Genomic DNA, 19,530 nt, shown 5'->3' on the forward strand with positions numbered 1-19,530 from the left:
AAAGAGAACTGGAGACTTCTTCATACAAGTACATGGTACAGCAGGCACAGATCAGGAATAGGAAATGTTGGATTTACATATTCCTTCATGTAACTGTAGAAGAATAATCACCTGAAGTGTGTCTTCTGGAGAACTTGGAGGACGTTCTTTCACAGGGCTCATAGATGTTTCTTTGTAGGTGTCATCTGTAGGACAAAGGAACCATCATAACACACTGTGCAGGGTGAGCTAAGTCTGCTGTGAACTTTGAGGATTCATTTCTCCACAAAGCCTGCAGTTACAGAGGTCACTGTGGACTTGTTTACTGCTTATTTACTGCTTGTTAAGAATCTGTAAACATTGAATATCCATATCCTGGCCACAGATTAGCTTTAAAGTGATTGTAAAGCCTATTTTTTTTTTAAATACCAAACATGTTATACTTTCCTTCTCTGTGCCATGGTTTTTCACATGCAGCCCCGGTCCTCCTCTTCTCAGTTCCCCCGCCTCCGCTCCTGGCTCCTCCTCTTCCCAGTTTGCCACCATAGGAATCCGCTTCCTATTGTGACACATGTGCAGGCTCGATCCCGAGCCACGCTGTATGAGTCTATTGACACAGACAGTGCAGCTTGGCCTTACCCCCTGCTCCCCTTGTCACAGGATTTGATTGACAACAGCAGCAGCCAATGGCTCCCGCTGCTGTCAAACTGCCCTGTGAGGAGGGAGAGAGACAAGAGAGCCACTGCTCTTGTGCACATTGTTGGATCAAGACCAGGCTCAGGAACTGTATGAGTCTATTGACACAGACAGTGCAGCTTGGCCTTGCCCCCAGCTCCCTTGTCACAGGATTTGATTGACAACAGCAGGAGCCAATGGCTCCCGCTGCTGTCAAACTGCCCTGTGAGAAGGGAGAGAGAAAAGAGTGCCGCTGCTCTTGTGCACATCGTTGGATCAAGACCAGGCTCAGGAACTGTATGAGTCTATTGACACAGACAGTGCAGCTTGGCCTTGCCCCCAGCTCCCTTGTCACAGGATTTGATTGACAACAGCAGCAGCCAATGGCTCCCGCTGCTGTCAAACTGCCCTGTGAAGAGGGAGAGAGACAAGAGAGCCACTGCTCTTGTGCACATCGTTGGATCAAGACCAGGCTCAGGAACTGTATGAGTCTATTGACACAGACAGTGCAGCTTGGCCTTGCCCCCAGCTCCCTTGTCACAGGATTTGATTGACAACAGCAGGAGCCAATGGCTCCCGCTGCTGTCAAACTGCCCTGTGAGAAGGGAGAGAGAAAAGAGTGCCGCTGCTCTTGTGCACATCGTTGGATCAAGACCAGGCTCAGGAACTGTATGAGTCTATTGACACAGACAGTGCAGCTTGGCCTTGCCCCCAGCTCCCTTGTCACAGGATTTGATTGACAACAGCAGCAGCCAATTGCTCCCGCTGCTGTCAAACTGCCCTGTGAGAAGGGAGAGAGAAAAGAGAGCCACTGCTCTTGTGCACATTGTTGGATCAAGACCAGGCTCAGGAACTGTATGAGTCTATTGACACAGACAGTGCAGCTTGGCCTTGCCCCCAGCTCCCTTGTCACAGGATTTGATTGACAACAGCAGCAGCCAATGGCTCCCGCTGCTGTCAAACTGCCCTGTGAAGAGGGAGAGAGACAAGAGAGCCACTGCTCTTGTGCACATCGTTGGATCAAGACCAGGCTCAGGAACTGTATGAGTCTATTGACACAGACAGTGCAGCTTGGCCTTGCCCCCAGCTCCCTTGTCACAGGATTTGATTGACAACAGCAGCAGCCAATGGCTCCCGCTGCTGTCAAACTGCCCTGTGAGAAGGGAGAGAGACAAGAGAGCTGCTGCTCTTGTATACACCGTTGGATCAAGATCAGGCTCAGGAACGTATAGGGGGGCAGTACTGCACATAGAAAGTTTTTTACCTTAATGCTTAGAATGCATTAAAGTACAAAAAAAAAACTTTCTACCTTTACAACCACTTTAAATATCTCCTATACATATTTTTATAATCATTTGAGTGCCAGCAGTGTGAGCCAATCAGGGCTGCTTTGCATTGCAGGGAGCTGTCTGTCTAACAGCGGGAGTCTGCTGACAGAAGAGAGAGCACATGTACCATCGTATCAGTTTGCCCTTTTTCTTTCTTGGCCCAGTTACAAGGTTGCCATATCCTTCAAAACCCAACTCTAGTCAAACGTTTGTTTTAGATAGAGTGGTAAAGGCTTACTGAGGTTTTTTACTGCTGCGTCCCCATGTGGATTATTTCCCTTCACTTCCTGACTTTTTAATGGGTGCCAGACAGGAAGTGAGGGAGATCTCCCCGGTGGGAACACAGAAAGCACTGACAAGTTTTTTTCTTTTAATTGTTTTTCTTTTTCACCGCTGTTTGTGTGCCCCTGCTGGTAAATGCTACTGCCACTAAAAGCTTTTATTTGGAAGCAGTAAAAAAAAAACAAAAAAAATGCATGATGCCCTTAAAAGTGGCTGCAAAAACACCCTGTGTGCATGAGGCCTAATTCAGCCTGGAAGAGTTCCTGTGCTGAAGACAAGGCGAGTACTACACCGAGAGCTGCTTTTTCATTTTTATTTTTTTTTAATATGCCAGGCTTTTTTTTTTTTTTGTTATAATTTGGTGGAGAAGTGGAGCCGAGCTTTAAATTTCTTCAGGTTTGCAGGAAATTTGCACTGTAGCACCACAACTTTGGCTCCATATACTGGAAATTGCTTACTGCTACTCTCTTGCGACTCGGAGACAATCCTGTAGATTTTGTAGGGTTCCCCTGCATCCTGACAGCTCTCTGGGACCTCCTGGAAATCAGGGCTCTTGTTGAGTGCACATCTGAGTCTGGTCTTCCATACAGATGGATCCGCCTTTGAACACCCTTCTCGAAACTTCCCCTTATACATCGCCCAGGCCTGTAGAAACAATGGAGACGGGACCCGTAAGTATAACAATGCTGAAATCATAACTGTCTGATGAACTTTTTTTTCTGTATTTGAGAGTTATGTATAAAAATGTATATTGTTTTAACATGACCGGTTAGACAGGGTTACAGGAGCGGACTGACAACTCATGGGGCCCCCCGCAATAGGGGATCATGGGGCCCCTGTGTCCTTGCCCACACTCAAAGCACACCCACACACCCAAAAAAGACGATAAAAAAGATGCCAGGGGCATTTCATGGGGCCCCCTACTGACTCTGGGCCCTCGGGCAATGCCTGAGTACTCAATTGGTCAGTCCGCCCCTGCAGGGTTAATTGGGTTTGTTGCAGGCTGGCTAGTAAGTGAGCTGGGAATTTCTGTTTCTTTTTTTTTTACATGCATAGCCCTTCCATCTACTTCTTGCTACAAAGGCCAGTTGTAGGTTGGGGTGGTTGCCATTTGTTTGTACCATTGGTGAACTGGTGAGGGGATGCACTGGATACCTTCACTGCCATTGTGCTATAGGTGGGTGTCCAGTGCGTCCCTATACCTTTAACCACTTGAAGTCCAGACACTTTCCCCCCCTTCCTGTCTGGACACTTTCCCCCCCTTCCTGTCCCGACACTTTCACCCCCTTCCAGTCCGGACACTTTCACCCCCTTCCAGTCCGGACACTTTCACCCCCTTCCAGTCCGGACACTTTCACCCCCTTCCAGTCCGGACACTTTCACACCCTTCCAGTCCGGACACTTTCACCCCCTTCCAGTCCGGACACTTTCACCCCCTTCCAGTCCTGACACTTTCACCCCCTTCCAGTCCGGACACTTTCACCCCCTTCCAGTCCGGACACTTTCACCCCCTTCCAGTACGGACACTTTCACCCCCTTCCAGTCTGGACACTTTCACCCCCTTCCAGTTTGGACACTTTCACCCCCTTCCAGTCTGGACACTTTCACCCCCTTCCAGTCTGGACACTTTCACCCCCTTCCAGTCTGGACACTTTCACCCCCTTCCAGTTTGGACACTTTCACCCCCTTCCAGTTTGGACACTTTCACCCCCTTCCAGTTTGGACACTTTCACCCCCTTCCAGTCCGGACGCTTTCAGCCCCTTCCAGTCCGGACGCTTTCAGCCCCTTCCAGTCCGGACGCTTTCAGCCCCTTCCAGTCCGGACGCTTTCAGCCCCTTCCAGTCCGGACGCTTTCAGCCCCTTCCAGTCCGGACGCTTTCAGCCCCTTCCAGTCCGGACGCTTTCAGCCCCTTCCAGTCCGGACGCTTTCAGCCCCTTCCAGTCCGGATGCTTTCAGCCCCTTCCAGTTCCCTTCCTGCCCAGGCCAATTTTTTGGCTTTCAGTGCAATCACACTTTGAATGACAATTGCGTGGTCATGCAACACTGTACCCATATGAATTTTTTAGCATTTTCTTTGGAGACAGATAAAACTTGGTGGTATTTATTCACCACTGGGATTTTTATTTTTTTGCTATATAAATGAAAAAGTCCAAACATTTTGACCAAAAAAGTGTTTTTCTTATAAAATTTTGCAAATAAATAATAATTATAAAATATATATATAAAAATATAAAATAATTTCTTCATAAATCTTGGCCAAAATTTATTCAGCTATCTTTTTAGTAAAAAAAAAAAAATAAAAAATAACCCGAATTAGTTTATAACCAAAAATTATAATTAAAAAAAAAATTTTTTTTACATTTTTATTTTATTTTTTTTATATTATTTATGTTTATTTTTTTAACATACCGTCACCCTATCAGTACAGTGTCACCATAGTGACACTGTACCACTTGTGGGGGGTGATGAAGATTTTGTTTTCTTTTTTTACACAGATTGCTTTTACACCCATAAAGGCTGTAAACGCAGTAATTTCTCCTTCTTTCTGGCTGCATTCTTGCAGCCATTGAGAAATACTGTGAGAGCTGTGATTGGTCACAGCTTGTCACAAGGCTGTTGTGAATAGCCTTACATAGTTAGTCTGGCTGAAAAAAGACAAAAGTCCATCCAGTTCAACCATGACAAAAAAAAAGTTATAATCCTATACCCACAGTCAGGGGCGGACTGACCATTTGGAAACTCGGTCATTGCCCGTGGGCCCGGGGTCAGTAGGGGGCCCCATGAGATTCCCCTGGTACCTTTTTCATAGGCTTTTTTGAGTTTGTGAAGGACACAGGGGCTTGATGATCCCCTATTGCCCGGGAGCCCCATGATTTGTCAGTCTGCCCCTGCCCACAGTTGATCCAGAGGAAGGCCTTGTACCATGTGACCTCTGTGATCATACACAGATTTCACAAGTAGTAAGCAATGATGTCAGGAAGTGTTTACTACCGTTCATGTGATCACTGATTGGCCAATCACTGATCACATGATCGGGACCTCACACAGAGGTCCCGTACAGTGATCCTCCAGACACAGCGGGCACCGGATCGCGGTGCCGCGCGCTCCCAGGGAGCGTGCACAGGCAGGGAATGCAGGGGGCCGTTTATAATTCGGCACTGCTCCCTTCTGGTCGTTTATGTACATGGGCCGGACGGGAAGTGGTTAGAGAGGGGTGAGCTCCCTCCAGGCATACCTGCCCTCAATCTATCCATTATTAGATATGTGCTCCAACTTGGGAGAGTCTCATAATTATACAGTTAGGACTGCAATAGACTGTGGTGCCGTGACGTGGCCTCTGCAGCTTACGCATATATTTGCCAATGTGTGGAAACTCAACCCTTTGTTTTAACGTGAAAGTGTAGATAGGGTTAATTTGGTTTGTTGCAGGCTGGCTGGTAAGTGAGGTGGGAATTTGTTTTTTTTTTTTTTTTACGTGTCACCCTTCCTTGTGCTCCTTGCAGCAAAGGCCAGTTATAGGTTGGGGGGTTGCCATTTGTTTGTACTGTTCCATCATTATTAGCTTTGGTATTCAGTCTCATGATGAAATACTGGAGCACTGGTCACATGACCTCTCTCTCTCTCTCTGATCCTGTCATTGGCATGCATCATGTGACCATTGGTTCTACCTTTAATTTTTGTGGTGACCAAATAAATCTGGCTTTTCTGTGGTTGTGCTGTGGTTGGCCTACCTTAAATAAAGCTGCATCTTCTTCCTCGCTATAGTTCTGCTTGGAAGCGTGCTTCCACGGGATTCTGAACCTCGTCTTCTGCTCATCCTCCCAGCGAAGGCCGGGGTACTTGCCACTGTCGATCTGAAGTATCAGCCACTCTTTTAGTCTTAGAGGATGGACGGGCTTCTGATACATCTGGACAAAACGTCTGAATTCTTCAGCTATGCTCATTTAAGACACTGAAAAAGACAATAAGAACAAGGATTGTAGAGGTAACATAGGTTTCTATAGTCCTTTTCCCATCAGTCCGTATACAGACCAGCTCTAAATCATCTGACATTAAAGCAGATTTTTATCCTGAAAATTACATTCTGGAATCCTTGATTTTCTCATGCAGTAGGGTTTATATTGCTATTTAATAACATGTAAGTCTAAAACAGCAAGTAAAATCGCAATCTCTTTATTTCAACATCCCTTCCCGATGTGTTGCCTCAGTATAAAAATTCGATGGACAAAAGCCAAATAAACTGTAAAGCCTAGTACACACGATGAGAAAATTGGACAAAAGATACTGCATTGGAAGCGATGGTCCGATAATCTGTTCGTTAGTACCCAACTTTCAAAAGCCGACCACCAGGGGCGGACTGACAACTCATGGGGCCCCCGGGCAATAGGGGATCATGGGACCCCTGTGTCCTTGCCCAAACTCAAAAAAGCCTATGAAAAAGGTACCAGGGGCATCTCATGGGGCCCCCTACTGACCCTGGGCCCTCGGGCAGTGCCCGAGTTTCCAAATGGTCAGTCCGCCCCTGCCGACCACGACAGTCCATTATCCGAAGGGACAAGCACGAAAATTTTTCTTGTACGATAACAGAATAAATGATTTTCATTTATTTATTTCTGGTACTTATATAGCGCCGTCAATTTATGCAGAGCTCTACATATATATTGTACATTCATATCAGTCCCTAACCCTCAAGGGGTGTACAATCTAAGGTCCCTAACCCTCGAGGGGCGTACAATCTAAGGTCCCTAACCCTCAAGGAGCGTACAATCTAAGATCCCTAACCCTCAAGGAGTGTACAATCTAAGATCCCTAACCCTCGAGGGGCGTACAATCTAAGGTCCCTAACCCTCAAGGGGCGTACATTCTAAGGTCCCTAACCCTTAAGGGGCGTTCAATCTAAGGTCCCTAACACTCAAGGGGCGTACAATCTAAGGTCCGTAACCCTCAAGGGGCGTACAATCTAAGGTCCGTAACCCTCAAGGGGCGTACAATCTAAGGTCCATAACCCTCAAGGGGCGTACAATCTTAGGTCCGTAACCCTCAAGGGGAGTACAATCTAAGGTCCCTAACCCTCAAGGGGCGTACAATCTAAAGTCCCTAACCCTCGAGGGGCGTACAATCTAAGGTCCCTAACCCTCGAGGGGCGTACAATCTAAGGTCCCTAACCCTCAAGGGGCGTACAATCTAAGGTCCCTAACCCTCAAAGAGCGTACAATCTAAGATCCCTAACCCTCAAGGGGCGTACAATCTAAGGTCCCTAACTCTCAAGGAGCGTACAATCTAATGTCCCTAACCCTCAAGGAGCGTACAATCTAAGGTCCTTAACCCTCAAGGGGTGTACAATCTAATGTCCCTAACTCTCAAGGAGCGTACAATCTAAGGTCCATAACCCTCAAGGGGCGTACACTCTAAGGTCCCTAACCCTCAAGGGGCGTACAATCTAAGATCCCTAACCCTCAAGGGGCGTACAATCTAAGGTCCATACATGTACATGGAGATCATATCCCCGCTTGTGTATTATACATGGAGATCATATCCCCCCTTATGTATTACACATGGAGATCATATCCCCCTTATGTATTATACATGGAGATCATATCCCCCCCTTATGTATTATACATGGAGATCATATCCCCCCTTATGTATTATACATGGAGATCATATCCCCCCTTATGTATTATACATGGTGATCATATCCCCCCTTATGTATTATACATGGAGATCATATCCCCCCTTATGTATTATACATGGAGATCATATCCCCCCTTATGTATTATACATGGTGATCATATCCCCCCTTATGTATTATACATGGAGATCATATCCCCCCTTATGTATTATACATGGAGATCATATCCCCCCTTATGTATTATACATGGTGATCATATCCCCCCTTATGTATTATACATGGTGATCATATCCCCCCCTTATGTATTATACATGGTGATCATATCCCCCCTTATGTATTTATACATGGTGATCATATCCCCCCTTATGTATTATACATGGAGATCATATCCCCCCTTATGTATTATACATGGAGATCATATCCCCCCTTATGTATTATACATGGTGATCATATCCCCCCCTTATGTATTATACATGGAGATCATATCCCCCCTTATGTATTATACATGGAGATCATATCCCCCCTTATGTATTATACATGGAGGTCATATCCCCCCTTATGTATTATACATGGAGATCATATCCCCCCTTATGTATTATGCATGGAGATCATATCCCCCCTTATGTATTATACATGGAGATCATATCCCTCCTTATGTATTATATATGGAGATCATATCCCCCTTATGTATTATACACGGAGATCATATCCCCCTTATGTATTATACATGGAGATCATATCCCCCCCTTATGTATTATACATGGAGATCATATCCACCCTTAATCTCCTCTTCTCAGTAGAGAATAAATTCAGTTCCTCTAATGTTTCCTCATAGCTGACCTCCTCCATGCCTCTTATCAGTTTGGTTGCCCTTCTCTGTACTTTCTCCAGTTCCCCAATGTTCTTCCTGTGAATTGGTGCTCAAAACTTAACTGCATATTGCAGATGAGGTGTTACTGATGATTTGTACCGGGGTACTGTGCCCTTTGTGTTGATTAGTCCTTGATTTATGGCATGTTTTCTTATTTTTTTTAAATTGATTAAAAGCACTGATAAGTATGTGTTTTAAATCTATCAACTATTTATACTATTTAACTATTTATTTATGTGTAAATCGGGGCTGGCTGGTAGAGGCCCCAGTGCATTACTTTGCCCAGGGGCCCATGATGCTATTAAGATGGCCCTGGCAGGGGAATCTTTCCACCAGGGACACAGGCAGCATTAAAAATCTGACAGGGGCTATAACTTTTTATATCACTTTGCTAACAATAAAAAAAAAACACATTTTGGCTGGAACCGAGCTTTAAATGACTAAGTGCCTTGTATAGCAGTTTGTACATCTTATCAATTTTTAATGGAACGCGAGACTTCCATTAACCAGCACTGAGGGATACTTGTTTTCATTCATCCCGCAAACATTCTAGTACAAGCACATTTCAAAAAAAGCACTATTTATCGTTCTCAAGGAAGTGTTGAGCAATTAATCCGACGGTTGTTGGACATTCGAACATTTGTGATTCTCCTTTCTCCAAATGATTCAACATTTCCTCTTTACTTTCTGTTTTGACACCATGCTTCTAACCTTTAATTTTCCATCATGAGTATTAATGTATAACACATATGCAGTTGCTATTTTGTTATGATTCTGTTCACTAAGGACCTGGTTTAGAAAGACTATTTAAAGTGGAACTCCAACTTATCTCCTCCACCACCACCACCACCACCACCACCACCACTACCTCCACTACCTCCACCACCACTACCACCACCACCACCACCACCACTACCACCACCACTACCACCACCTCCACCACCATCACCTCCACCACCACCACCACCACCACCACCACCACTACCACCACCTCCACCACCACCTGCCCTCCCTTAGGCCCCTTTCACGTTGGGTGGAATCCGCTTGCTCAGCGGGAGATCTGTCCTCAGAGCGGGTGGATGACAGGTCCATGCCCGCTCCTCTTATGCAGAGCTGACACAGACACAGCCAGCTCTACTCTACGGACTGCCCTTCAATCCTATCCACCTAGACAGAGGGGAACGGATCCCCTTCCATTTGTTTTTTATGGATCGATTTGCAGGTAGGTGTGTGTAAACAGACACAAATCCGTTTACATTCATCGCTCCATAGAGGAGCATAGACCCAATTGGACTGACCGTGTCAATGGGGCCTTAAGCCCCACCCACCATTTTTTTTTAAATTGTTGTAAACAGTGTATATGTTTTACCTATGTTTCTCACCTACACCTGGTAAAGTGCTCCAGGAATTGTATCTGTTATGGAAAACATAAACTTTTTTTTTTACAAATGTTACGTTTTGGAACCTGGAGACAAGTGATGGATGCCATCAAATAACAACAAGAGGAATAAAAGGCTCCACCCATGATGACATAACTTCCAAAAAGGAAAAAGAATATGTCAAAGGTCTGCCTTCAAAGGGGAAAAATCTAGGTCCTCATTAACTATGTAAAGGGACATGAGACCAAAATCAACCTCTACGGTGTGCAAGTACACTAATAGTACGCTTAAGATGGGAAGCCGCTCTCTTTTTTCAATACATTTAATCCTGAAGGCAACAGACGGTCTGGTGACATCATGGGTCCTCCTTCCCAGTGTACATCATTGCGATCAGAACAGGAGTACAGTGAGCTCAGGCTGCATTGATGACATCTTGGGCTCAGAGGAAGTGGTTTGAATGGTGCTGGCCAAATGAGAACAGGTGAAGTTATGGAGAAGAATTTTTTTTATTACCAGTAGGAGTATGAGTAAGGGGTACTCTTTTGGAGAGGACTGGTGGTGGGCTATTTAAGTACTAGGGGGTAAGAGCAGGTTTTTTTTTCTTCTACAAGTGTTTTTTTTTTCTTGTACAAGTATTTTTAGAGTGCTTCCTTTTGCTTCCCCATTTAACATTTCCTTCACAGAGTGGTTGCTATTAGCTGTTTTTGACTTCCTCCTTAATGTCAGAGAACTCCAATGGGTGCAATACCATTGACTGTGTAGTGTATAGAAGGAGCCCAAACAAAGAGACATGTTTAAACAGGTGACAGGGGATTTCCAGATCACACAATTAACTTTTACCAATGACTTTTGGAAAGTGGACAGCTGCTCATTCACAGTTCAAAGCAGGGGAGTATTTACCACAAGGCAAACAAGGCATTTGCCTAGGGCGTCATTTTTTAAGGGGGCAGCACTGCCCCCAAAAGAGGGGATGGAAGAAAGGACACATGCAGCATGGGGACCAGGTGGGATCTGAGAGAGGCTGCAGGCTGCTTGATGGTGTATGCAGAGCCTAACTCTTGTTCCTGTGGATGTACAGAGCTGTGAAGGTGAGTGTCTTCCCTCTTGCCGGAGTGCGGGGGAGGGGGGGGGGGTTGCCAGTATATGGGAGGAGGTGGTAGTGGAGGGCTCTCTTGGGTGGGGGGGATGAGGGGGGGTGTTGTTGGTCAATGTCAGGTTCCTATCATGGGGGAGGAGGTGTTTGTCAGTGCCAGGGTCTCTCCAAGGAAGGAGGGGAAGCCGATTTTTGTGTTGCCTAGGGCAGCATGAAACCTAAATACACCACTGGTTTAAAGCACAGACACCCAGCATTACTAATAGGACACCTTGCAGGAGGCTCTTCCATATACATTCCCTGGCTCTTGCCCAATCAGCTGGCCAAATGACACATTACCCATGCCCTGCATCGCCCCAACTAGAATGCAGGACATCCCTTCCCATGCTACAGGATTCTATCTTCATAGCAGTTAACCTCTTACAACTGTGGCAAAGATTCTTCCTTACCCACGGTATCATTACTGCCATTACTGTCTTCTAATATATTTTTTTTTTTCTTTAAACCAGAATAAGAGCATATACCAGTAATAAATGCTTAGATTTGGTAACATTACACTGATAAAATGTACTGAAGGATCATTTCAAAATAGCATAACGCATACAAAATTTTTATTACCATGCATTGTTTGTTTTATTTTTTTTTGTGATTGAAAAATTGATTTTTCAATCCACCAAAAGAATTCCTACAGAGTTTAGATGAATATATATATACGAGGTGTGTCCAGAATATAATGAGAATGAAGTTCCTACGCTCGAGAAGGGCTCCATGAAGGGAGAAGCTGGACAAGGTCACTTGGGGGGCCAGGTACACGATAGAACACTGATCAGTTGCATTCCAGCCCTGGCAGAGTGGAGACATTCATTTTTGTGACACCTTGCCTCGTATTAATAGAAATGCAAGTGAGTTTGGAACAGTGGTACACGATATCATTTTGTATGAAATTGGGTAAAAGTGCATCAGAAACTTTGGAAATGGTGAGGCAAGCTTTTGGAGAAGCTCCACTATTATCTGCACAAGTGTACTGATGGCATAAGGCCTTCGAAGAAGGTCAAGAAGGTGTTGAAGACAAGCAATGATCAGGAAGCCCCTTTTTGTCAAAAACTGAAAAGAACGTGGATGCAGTGAGGTCTGTGTGTGACCTCACTCCCACCGACAGCTCACTATCAGAATGATTGCAGAGGGACACGGGAATTTCCAAGTCCATTGTTCATGAAATCGTGACTCAGGATTTGAACATGAGAAAAGTGTGTGCAAAACTTGTTCCAAAGAACTTGCCACCTGATCAGAAGAAACATTGCCAACTTGTTTGCCAAGACCTGTAGGAAAGAGCCTGATTTTTTGAATCGGGAGATAAATCCTTGGTGTTTGAGTATGATCCAGAAACAATGAAACAAAGTTCAAAATGACACACCCACATCACCTTGCCCCCAAGAAAGCAAATCAAAAGTCAAATCAATGGTTATTGGGTTTTTTTTATTCATGTGGAATTGTCCTTACAGAATTTGTACTTACTGGTCAAACTGTGAATCAAAGATTTTACCTGGAAATTCCTGGTCACCTGAGACAAAGAGTTCTTGTGTGTGTGTCTTGAGATCGGCTCAACTTGCATCCTTCACCACAACAATATCCAAGTGTTGGCTGTCAGAGAGTTTTTGGCTGAAAACACATCAAGGTGCTTCTCCAATCCACCCTACAACCCCCGACTTGGCTCCTTGCGACTTTTTCATATTCCCAAAAAGGAAGGAGGGTTTGAAAGGACACCATTTTGGTAGTGTCCATACATGCGATAACATCCAAACAGCCACTTCACAGGCTCTGAACGCCATCCCATTTGAAGACTTCCAGGGATGTTATGAAGAATGGAAAAATTGCTGGGAGTGTTGTGTACACGCACAAGGTGCATACTTTGAAGGAGACCATGTTCAATTGTAAAATTTTTCAATAAAAGTATGTTTAACCACCTCCCACCCGCCTTATAGTCCAATGACGGGTGCAAGGTGGTCCTCTTGTTCTGGGAGGACGTCATATGACGTCCTCCCATTCTCACTTTCTCACTGCGCATGCGTGGCTCAGGGAGCGCGCAGAGCGGCGATCTGCGGTGAGCCGTGTCCCTCGGACATAGCGGATCACCGATCACGGAAAGAGCCGAAGATGTCGGCTCGGTCATGTGATCAGCTGTGTCCAATCACAGCTGATCACATGTAAACAGGGAAATGCCGGTTATCGGCATTTCTCTCCTCTCGCGCTGTCACGCTGACAGCTCGAGAGGAGAGGAGAGCCGGTAAATGGCTTTCCGTGGAGGGGGCATGTACACTGATCATCAGGACACTGATGATCATTGTGCCCTGATGATCACTGTAGCCCCAGCAGTGCCACCTGTCAGTGTCCATCAGTGCCTTGTGTCAGTGCTCATCAGTGCCTTGTGTCAGTGCTCATCAGTGCCTCATGCCAGTGCCACATCAATGACACATATCAGTGCCTACCAGTGCACATCAATGCCACATATCAGTGCCCATCTGAACTGCCTTTTAGTGTCACCCATCAGTGCCAGTCAGTGCCACCTATCAATGCCAATCAGTGCCAACTATCAGTGCTGCCAATCAGTGCCACCTATCAGTGCCAGGCAGTGCCGCCTATCAGTGCGCATCAGTGCCGCCTATCAGTGTGCATCAGTGCTGCCTATCAGTGCCGTGTCCGTGCCGCCTATCAGTGCCAGTCAGTGCCGCCTAACAGTGCCAGTCAGTGCCACCTATCAGTGCTGCCTATCAGTGCCATGTATCAGTGCTGCCTTTCAGTGCCCATCAGTGATGCCTGTCAATACCCATCAGTGCCACCTACCAGTGCTTCCTCATCAGTGCCCATCAGTGCCACCTATCAGTGTCCATCAGTGCAGCCTATCAGTGCCCACCACTGCAGCCTCATTAGCGCATATCAGTGAAGGAGAAAAATCACTTATTTACAAAATTTTATAACAAAAACTAAGAAAAAATGTTTTTTTTCCAACATTTTCAGTGGTTTTTGGTTTAAGAAGAAAAAAACCCAGAGGTGATTAAATACCACCAAAAGAAAGCTCTATCTGTCACAAAAAAATGATAAAAATTTCATATGGGTACAGTGTTGCATGACCGCGCAATTGTCATTCAAAATGTGACAGCGCTGAAAGCTGGAAATTGGCCTGGACTGGAAGGGGGTATAAGTGCCCGGTAGGCAAGCGGTTAAAACATCATTCTCATTACTTTCTGGACACACCTTGTACATAAACAGTATGGGTTGTATTTGCTGCATGCATGATAATGTATCAATTTTTTAGGTGTTTACGTCAATTATCGCACAGGTTAGAACTCCCGATAAGTGTGAGTTTCATTGCGGTATATCGAGGGAAGCATTTGTAGTAGACGTGCGGTTCGTTTAGTTACGGATGAAATTTTGTTTTTCGTAGACCTCCGAATGGACATAGTAATGAATGCCAACGAACCCAAAAAAAAGTTCCATCCACAAGATGTTACCTGATGTGATATTAGTTCGGGTCCATGGGCTAATTTTCTAATTAATTCGATAATTCGGATTTGAGTAAATTTGTGATTTAAATTAAATTTGTAATTAGCTACAGTCAGTTCACTTCCTGCAATTCTTAGGTTTGAAAAACTTTTTGCATTATTTATTCTGTTGCGTCCGAAAATATTGAATCCTTCCAAATAGATTTGATATAAGAAATTTCACCTGAAATATCGAAGCCGAAAACTAATATGTAGCAATCTTCCCCCAAAAAACTGCAACATTTTTGAGAATCCACACGGAGCAACAAATATATGAAAAGAATGCCGAAGATACAAAACAAATTTCAAAAATGAATGCGTTCAACATCGTGAATATGACGAAATGAAATTCTTCAAAGAAAGAATGCATACGAAACAAAACGAATATTTCTGGCCTGCAAATGTCTACTTTCTAGTAAAATAAAAATACTGTTTTGCAGGTGTAGCACCCTCTTAGTCAGTGTAGGTTGTTGGAAAAGTTTAGTTAACCCCTTGGCGCCGGCGCCTCCCGGACCTTTAAGGGCTTCAGAAGCTGGGAGGCGGGGCAGGGTTTTAGGGTCACGTGACCGCCGTGATTCACCGTCGCAGCGGTCACATGATTGGGAAAGGTCCTGATCGAAAGAGGAGATCGGGACCTTTCCGTGAGTACCAGAAATGTGTTTCCGTGAGTACCACATATGTTTTTCTTAAATGCACGCAAATGTGCGGCCGCTCGGCGTCTAGGCCCAGACGCCGGGAGGCTGCACATTTGCGTGTGGCCGGTGTGAAGAGGTTAAGCTGTAATCAGTGGAGTAAGGGTTGACTATTTAGGGCTGCTCAGTGCTGATCTGATTACTTTTTCCTGTATTCTAGAGGATCCTAGAATTATAGTGGGAGGAAGAACAGAAGAGGCAACCTGAATATTTATGGGGATCCAGCCAATCACTGGGGAAGTGTGCCCAGTAGGTGGTTGGAGTGCCTATAAACAGTCTGAGGCCAATAAAGCATTAAAAAGACACCCCTAGACTGTTCTATTTGAGCCAGTAGAGATGGAGAAAATTCTGTGTGCCTGGCTGTGTGTGGGGGAAGGAATCAGTTCATTAGTGGCTCTTTCAGTGGTGCGCTACAGAAGAAAACTGTGCTTTGTGAAACAATAAGGCTTTGACAGTTATAGCGCCCTGTGTTCCTTTTCGCTGGTCCTGTAGTGGCAAAGAAGGCAGGGAGAAGAAACACAGGATACAGCAGGGGAGCAGGTATTCGACACATGTGGAAGTGTTAAACACCTGCAGCAGCCAGAGGTCTGCAAGGCAGTGCCATTATAAGACACACTCATTCATCTTAGCGAACCGTGACTAAAGGCTGGTCATATCAATCCACTGCCTACCACCATCACGGGCAGGGCTGTGGAGAAGGGGGTACACCAGTCTTCTTGTACGGGGCCCAAGCCAGAAGGGGGGCCCAGGCAGCTGGGTGAATCGGATGTGGGCAGGGAGAGTGATTAGCACAGCGAGGGGGGGCAGTTACTGGAACCGATCCAAGGTATGGCATTTGAAAGCTGGCTTCTTCTCCTCTCTCCTTTCCCTCTCAGCTGGCTTTCAGCTGCTGCAGAGAGAGTCATAAAGGGGATCGGTTCCAGTAATTGCCCCCCTACCCCCCGTCACACCAATCACCCTTCATATGCTTCCCCCTGTTTGACCCCACCCCTGCTGTGCTGCTGGCTTCTCTCTTCTCCTTCCCAATGGCAGTTGCAAGTAAACAATAGGATCCTTCAGGATAGAGAGCAGGGGAAGGGCCCAGGAAATATCTCACATTTACCAGCCCCTTCCTTACCTGAATGAACACAATTGGTGATCTGTACCAATCACTCACTGTGTTCATTCATAACTGAAGCATAGTAAACTGCATTTTTTATGGGGGGGGGGGGCTGTCAGGTTGGCTGTATGGGGCCCTGTGGTTTCTAACAGCAGCCCTGATCACGGGTAGAATTGCACAATTTAAATACATGCTGCAATCTTGTTCTATCAAATGTAATTTTTTTTCAAATGTGACGCAATCCTGTATTTTATCATGTGTTTCCACAAATGTTGGGTATAAGTAAATCAATGCAGGTTTCTTTTCAGCCTAAGTGTCACTGACACCGTATTGACAGATTGCAAGTCACATACAGTATGTCAATGGAATGTGGCTGACTCTGACAGCCACCGGCATGACTCCAGAGGCAGTAGCATGATGGGATTTGTAGTTTCACCACATCTGGAGTGCCAAGGTCACCTACCCCTGCTTTAACCACTTCAAGTCCGGACACTTTCACCCCGTTCCAGTCCAGGCCAACTTATAGCTTTCAGCGCTATCACACTTTGAATGACAATTGCGCGGTCATGCAACACTGTACCCATATGAATTTTTTAGCATTTTTTTGAGACATAAAACTTTCTTTTGGTGAGATTTTTATTTTTTTGCGATATAAATGAAAAAGTCCAAACATTTTTAAAAAAAAAAGTGTTTTTCTTATAAAATTTTGCAAATAAATAATATTTCTTCATAAATCTTGGTCAAAATTTATTCAGCTATCTTTTTAGTAAAAGAAAAAAACCCAAATTAGTTTATAACCAAAAATGATAATTTTTCAACAGTTTTTTTAAATTTTTATTTTATTTTTTAATATTATTATTTATGTTATTTTTTTTTTTTTAACATACTGTCACCCTAGCATTACAGACAGTGAATGTGGGTGATGTTTAGAAACGTCAACCTGCTTCGGTATCACTCCCGTCTGGCCGTTTATGTACATGGGCCAGACGGGGCGTGGTTAAACTTACCCTTTTTTTTAATCAGTTTAGATAAGTTTTTACAATAAGAATACAAAGTCACTACAAACAAAATTATTTGAGGACAGAAGTCAAGTGAATCCAACATGTTATAGGATAACAGTGTTGATTTACTAAAGGCAAATAGACTGTGCACTTTTCCATGCGATACAGTTGCTCTGTGTTTTGTGCTACTTTTGCTGCGGTCTGGCGTAATTTCAACCCATTGAAATGAATGGCCTGAAACCGCATTGCACACGGATAGCTTGTGCATTGCTGTGCGATTTGTCCTGTGAACTAGCCCTACCCATGCCTCAACTGTGCGAATTGCACGCAGTTGTGGGGAGCTTGCAGAGCTGCCCCATTGACTTGAATGAGTTGCGTTCTGTGGGCTCGGCAAGGCTATGCTTAGTGGCATGTGTAAACCCCTGGTTGTTGCTTCTGCAAGCTAAAAAGAGAGCAGTAGGGGGGTGGAAAAAACACGGCTAGGTTTTACCGCACTACAAATGCTAGTGTGAACTAACTAAGGAAAAGGAGAAAAGGAGATGAAGTAATAGCATTTTCACTGACCACATATCCTCACCTATGAGGTCCCCTCCACCTATCTTCACCTATGAGGTCCCCTCCACCTATCTTCACCTATGAGGTCCCCTCCACCTCCTCACCTATGAGTTCCCCTCCACCTATCTTCACCTATGAGGTCCCCTCCACCTCCTCACCTATGAGGTTCCCTCCACCTATCTTCACCTATGAGGTCCCCTCCACCTCCTCACCTATGAGGTCCCATCCACCTATCTTCACCTATGAGGTCCCCTCCACCTATCTTCACCTATGAGGTCCCCTCCACCTCCTCACCTATGAGTTCCCCTCCACCTATCTTCACCTATGAGGTCCCCTCCACCTCTTCACCTATGAGGTCCCCTCCACCTATCTTCACCTATGAGGTCCCCTCCAACTATCTTCACCTATGAGGTCCCCTCCAACTATCTTCACCTATGAGGTCCCCTCCACCTCCTCACCTATGAGGTCCCCTCCACCTATCTTCACCTATGAGGTCCCCTCCACCTATCTTCACCTATGAGGTCCCCTCCAACTATCTTCACCTATGAGGTCCCCTCCAACTATCTTCACCTATGAGGTCCCCTCCACCTCCTCACCTATGAGGTCCCCTCCACCTATCTTCACCTATGAGGTCCCCCAACACTGAGCTCACCTCGATGGATTAATTCTTTGGACATAGAAAGATCTTCAGAAAGAACCTCAAAATGTGTGGTCCCTCCCATACCATATACATAACATCACCAACTTCAGCTTCACATGTACGACACGTGGGTGAGTCCACTCTACCCATGCTGTGTGGTTTATGGGGGGGGTTTAGCATATCCTATGCAAATATTTCAACTAAATTACCTTTATTTCTAGAGGAAATAACTATATTTAGATAGAATTTAGGAGTAATCTCCCATGACTTACCTGTATTTAATAATCCATCTCCAGATGTCTCAACATGAGTCACATTTGCACAGGACCTCCTTCCTCCTCTTCTGACCCTCACAACTTCTCTCCATTCATGACCCTTCTTCCACCTTAAATCAAAAGCCTTGCATTCAGCCCCCGAAACGGACCCCTCGCTTTATTCATTCCCGTGGTCTTGTAGCTATTTGCTGCTTACCTTTTTTTCACGTACTTGATCAGTTTCTGTCTTCTACCCCCACTTATGACGAAAAGTGAAACTGATACTTAGGTTTGCAATTTGCTTTCGGTTTCCATCTTCGCATGTTCTTAGTTCTCTGCACAGTAAAAAAAAAAAAGCAGTGAATTATAGTATGCAGCACAGTGATCTGTTTTTTTTGTTTTTTGTTTTTTTAGTGTCACACTAAATAAAAATACAAAAGGAAAAAAAAAGATATATTTTTACCTTTTTGGTGGGTACCTAGGTAAATCTTTCCCTTTTATCATGAGTTTCA

General features: G+C 45.0%; 1 protein-coding gene across 1 annotated transcript in view; it reads right to left on the reverse strand.

Moving 5' to 3' along the window:
* Window positions 1-19,268, reverse strand: part of LOC149435529 (interferon regulatory factor 4-like) — a 32,035-nt gene extending 12,767 nt beyond the window's left edge. Inside the window, exons 1-4 of the mRNA XM_089662532.1 lie at window positions 19,037-19,268; window positions 5,998-6,218; window positions 2,723-2,909; window positions 112-185 (exon numbers count right to left, since the gene is read on the reverse strand). Coding sequence (XP_089518658.1) covers window positions 112-185; window positions 2,723-2,909; window positions 5,998-6,210 — 474 coding nt within the window. The 5' untranslated portion in view covers window positions 6,211-6,218; window positions 19,037-19,268. The remainder of the gene's footprint in view (window positions 1-111; window positions 186-2,722; window positions 2,910-5,997; window positions 6,219-19,036) is intronic.
* Between the last annotated feature and the right edge of the window lie 262 nt (window positions 19,269-19,530).

The sequence above is a fragment of the Staurois parvus genome, unplaced genomic scaffold (genome assembly GCF_062004578.1).
Source record: "Staurois parvus isolate SC_StPar_1 unplaced genomic scaffold, SC_StPar_1.0 ptg001490l, whole genome shotgun sequence".
In the NCBI taxonomy this organism is placed as follows: Eukaryota; Metazoa; Chordata; class Amphibia; order Anura; family Ranidae; genus Staurois; species Staurois parvus.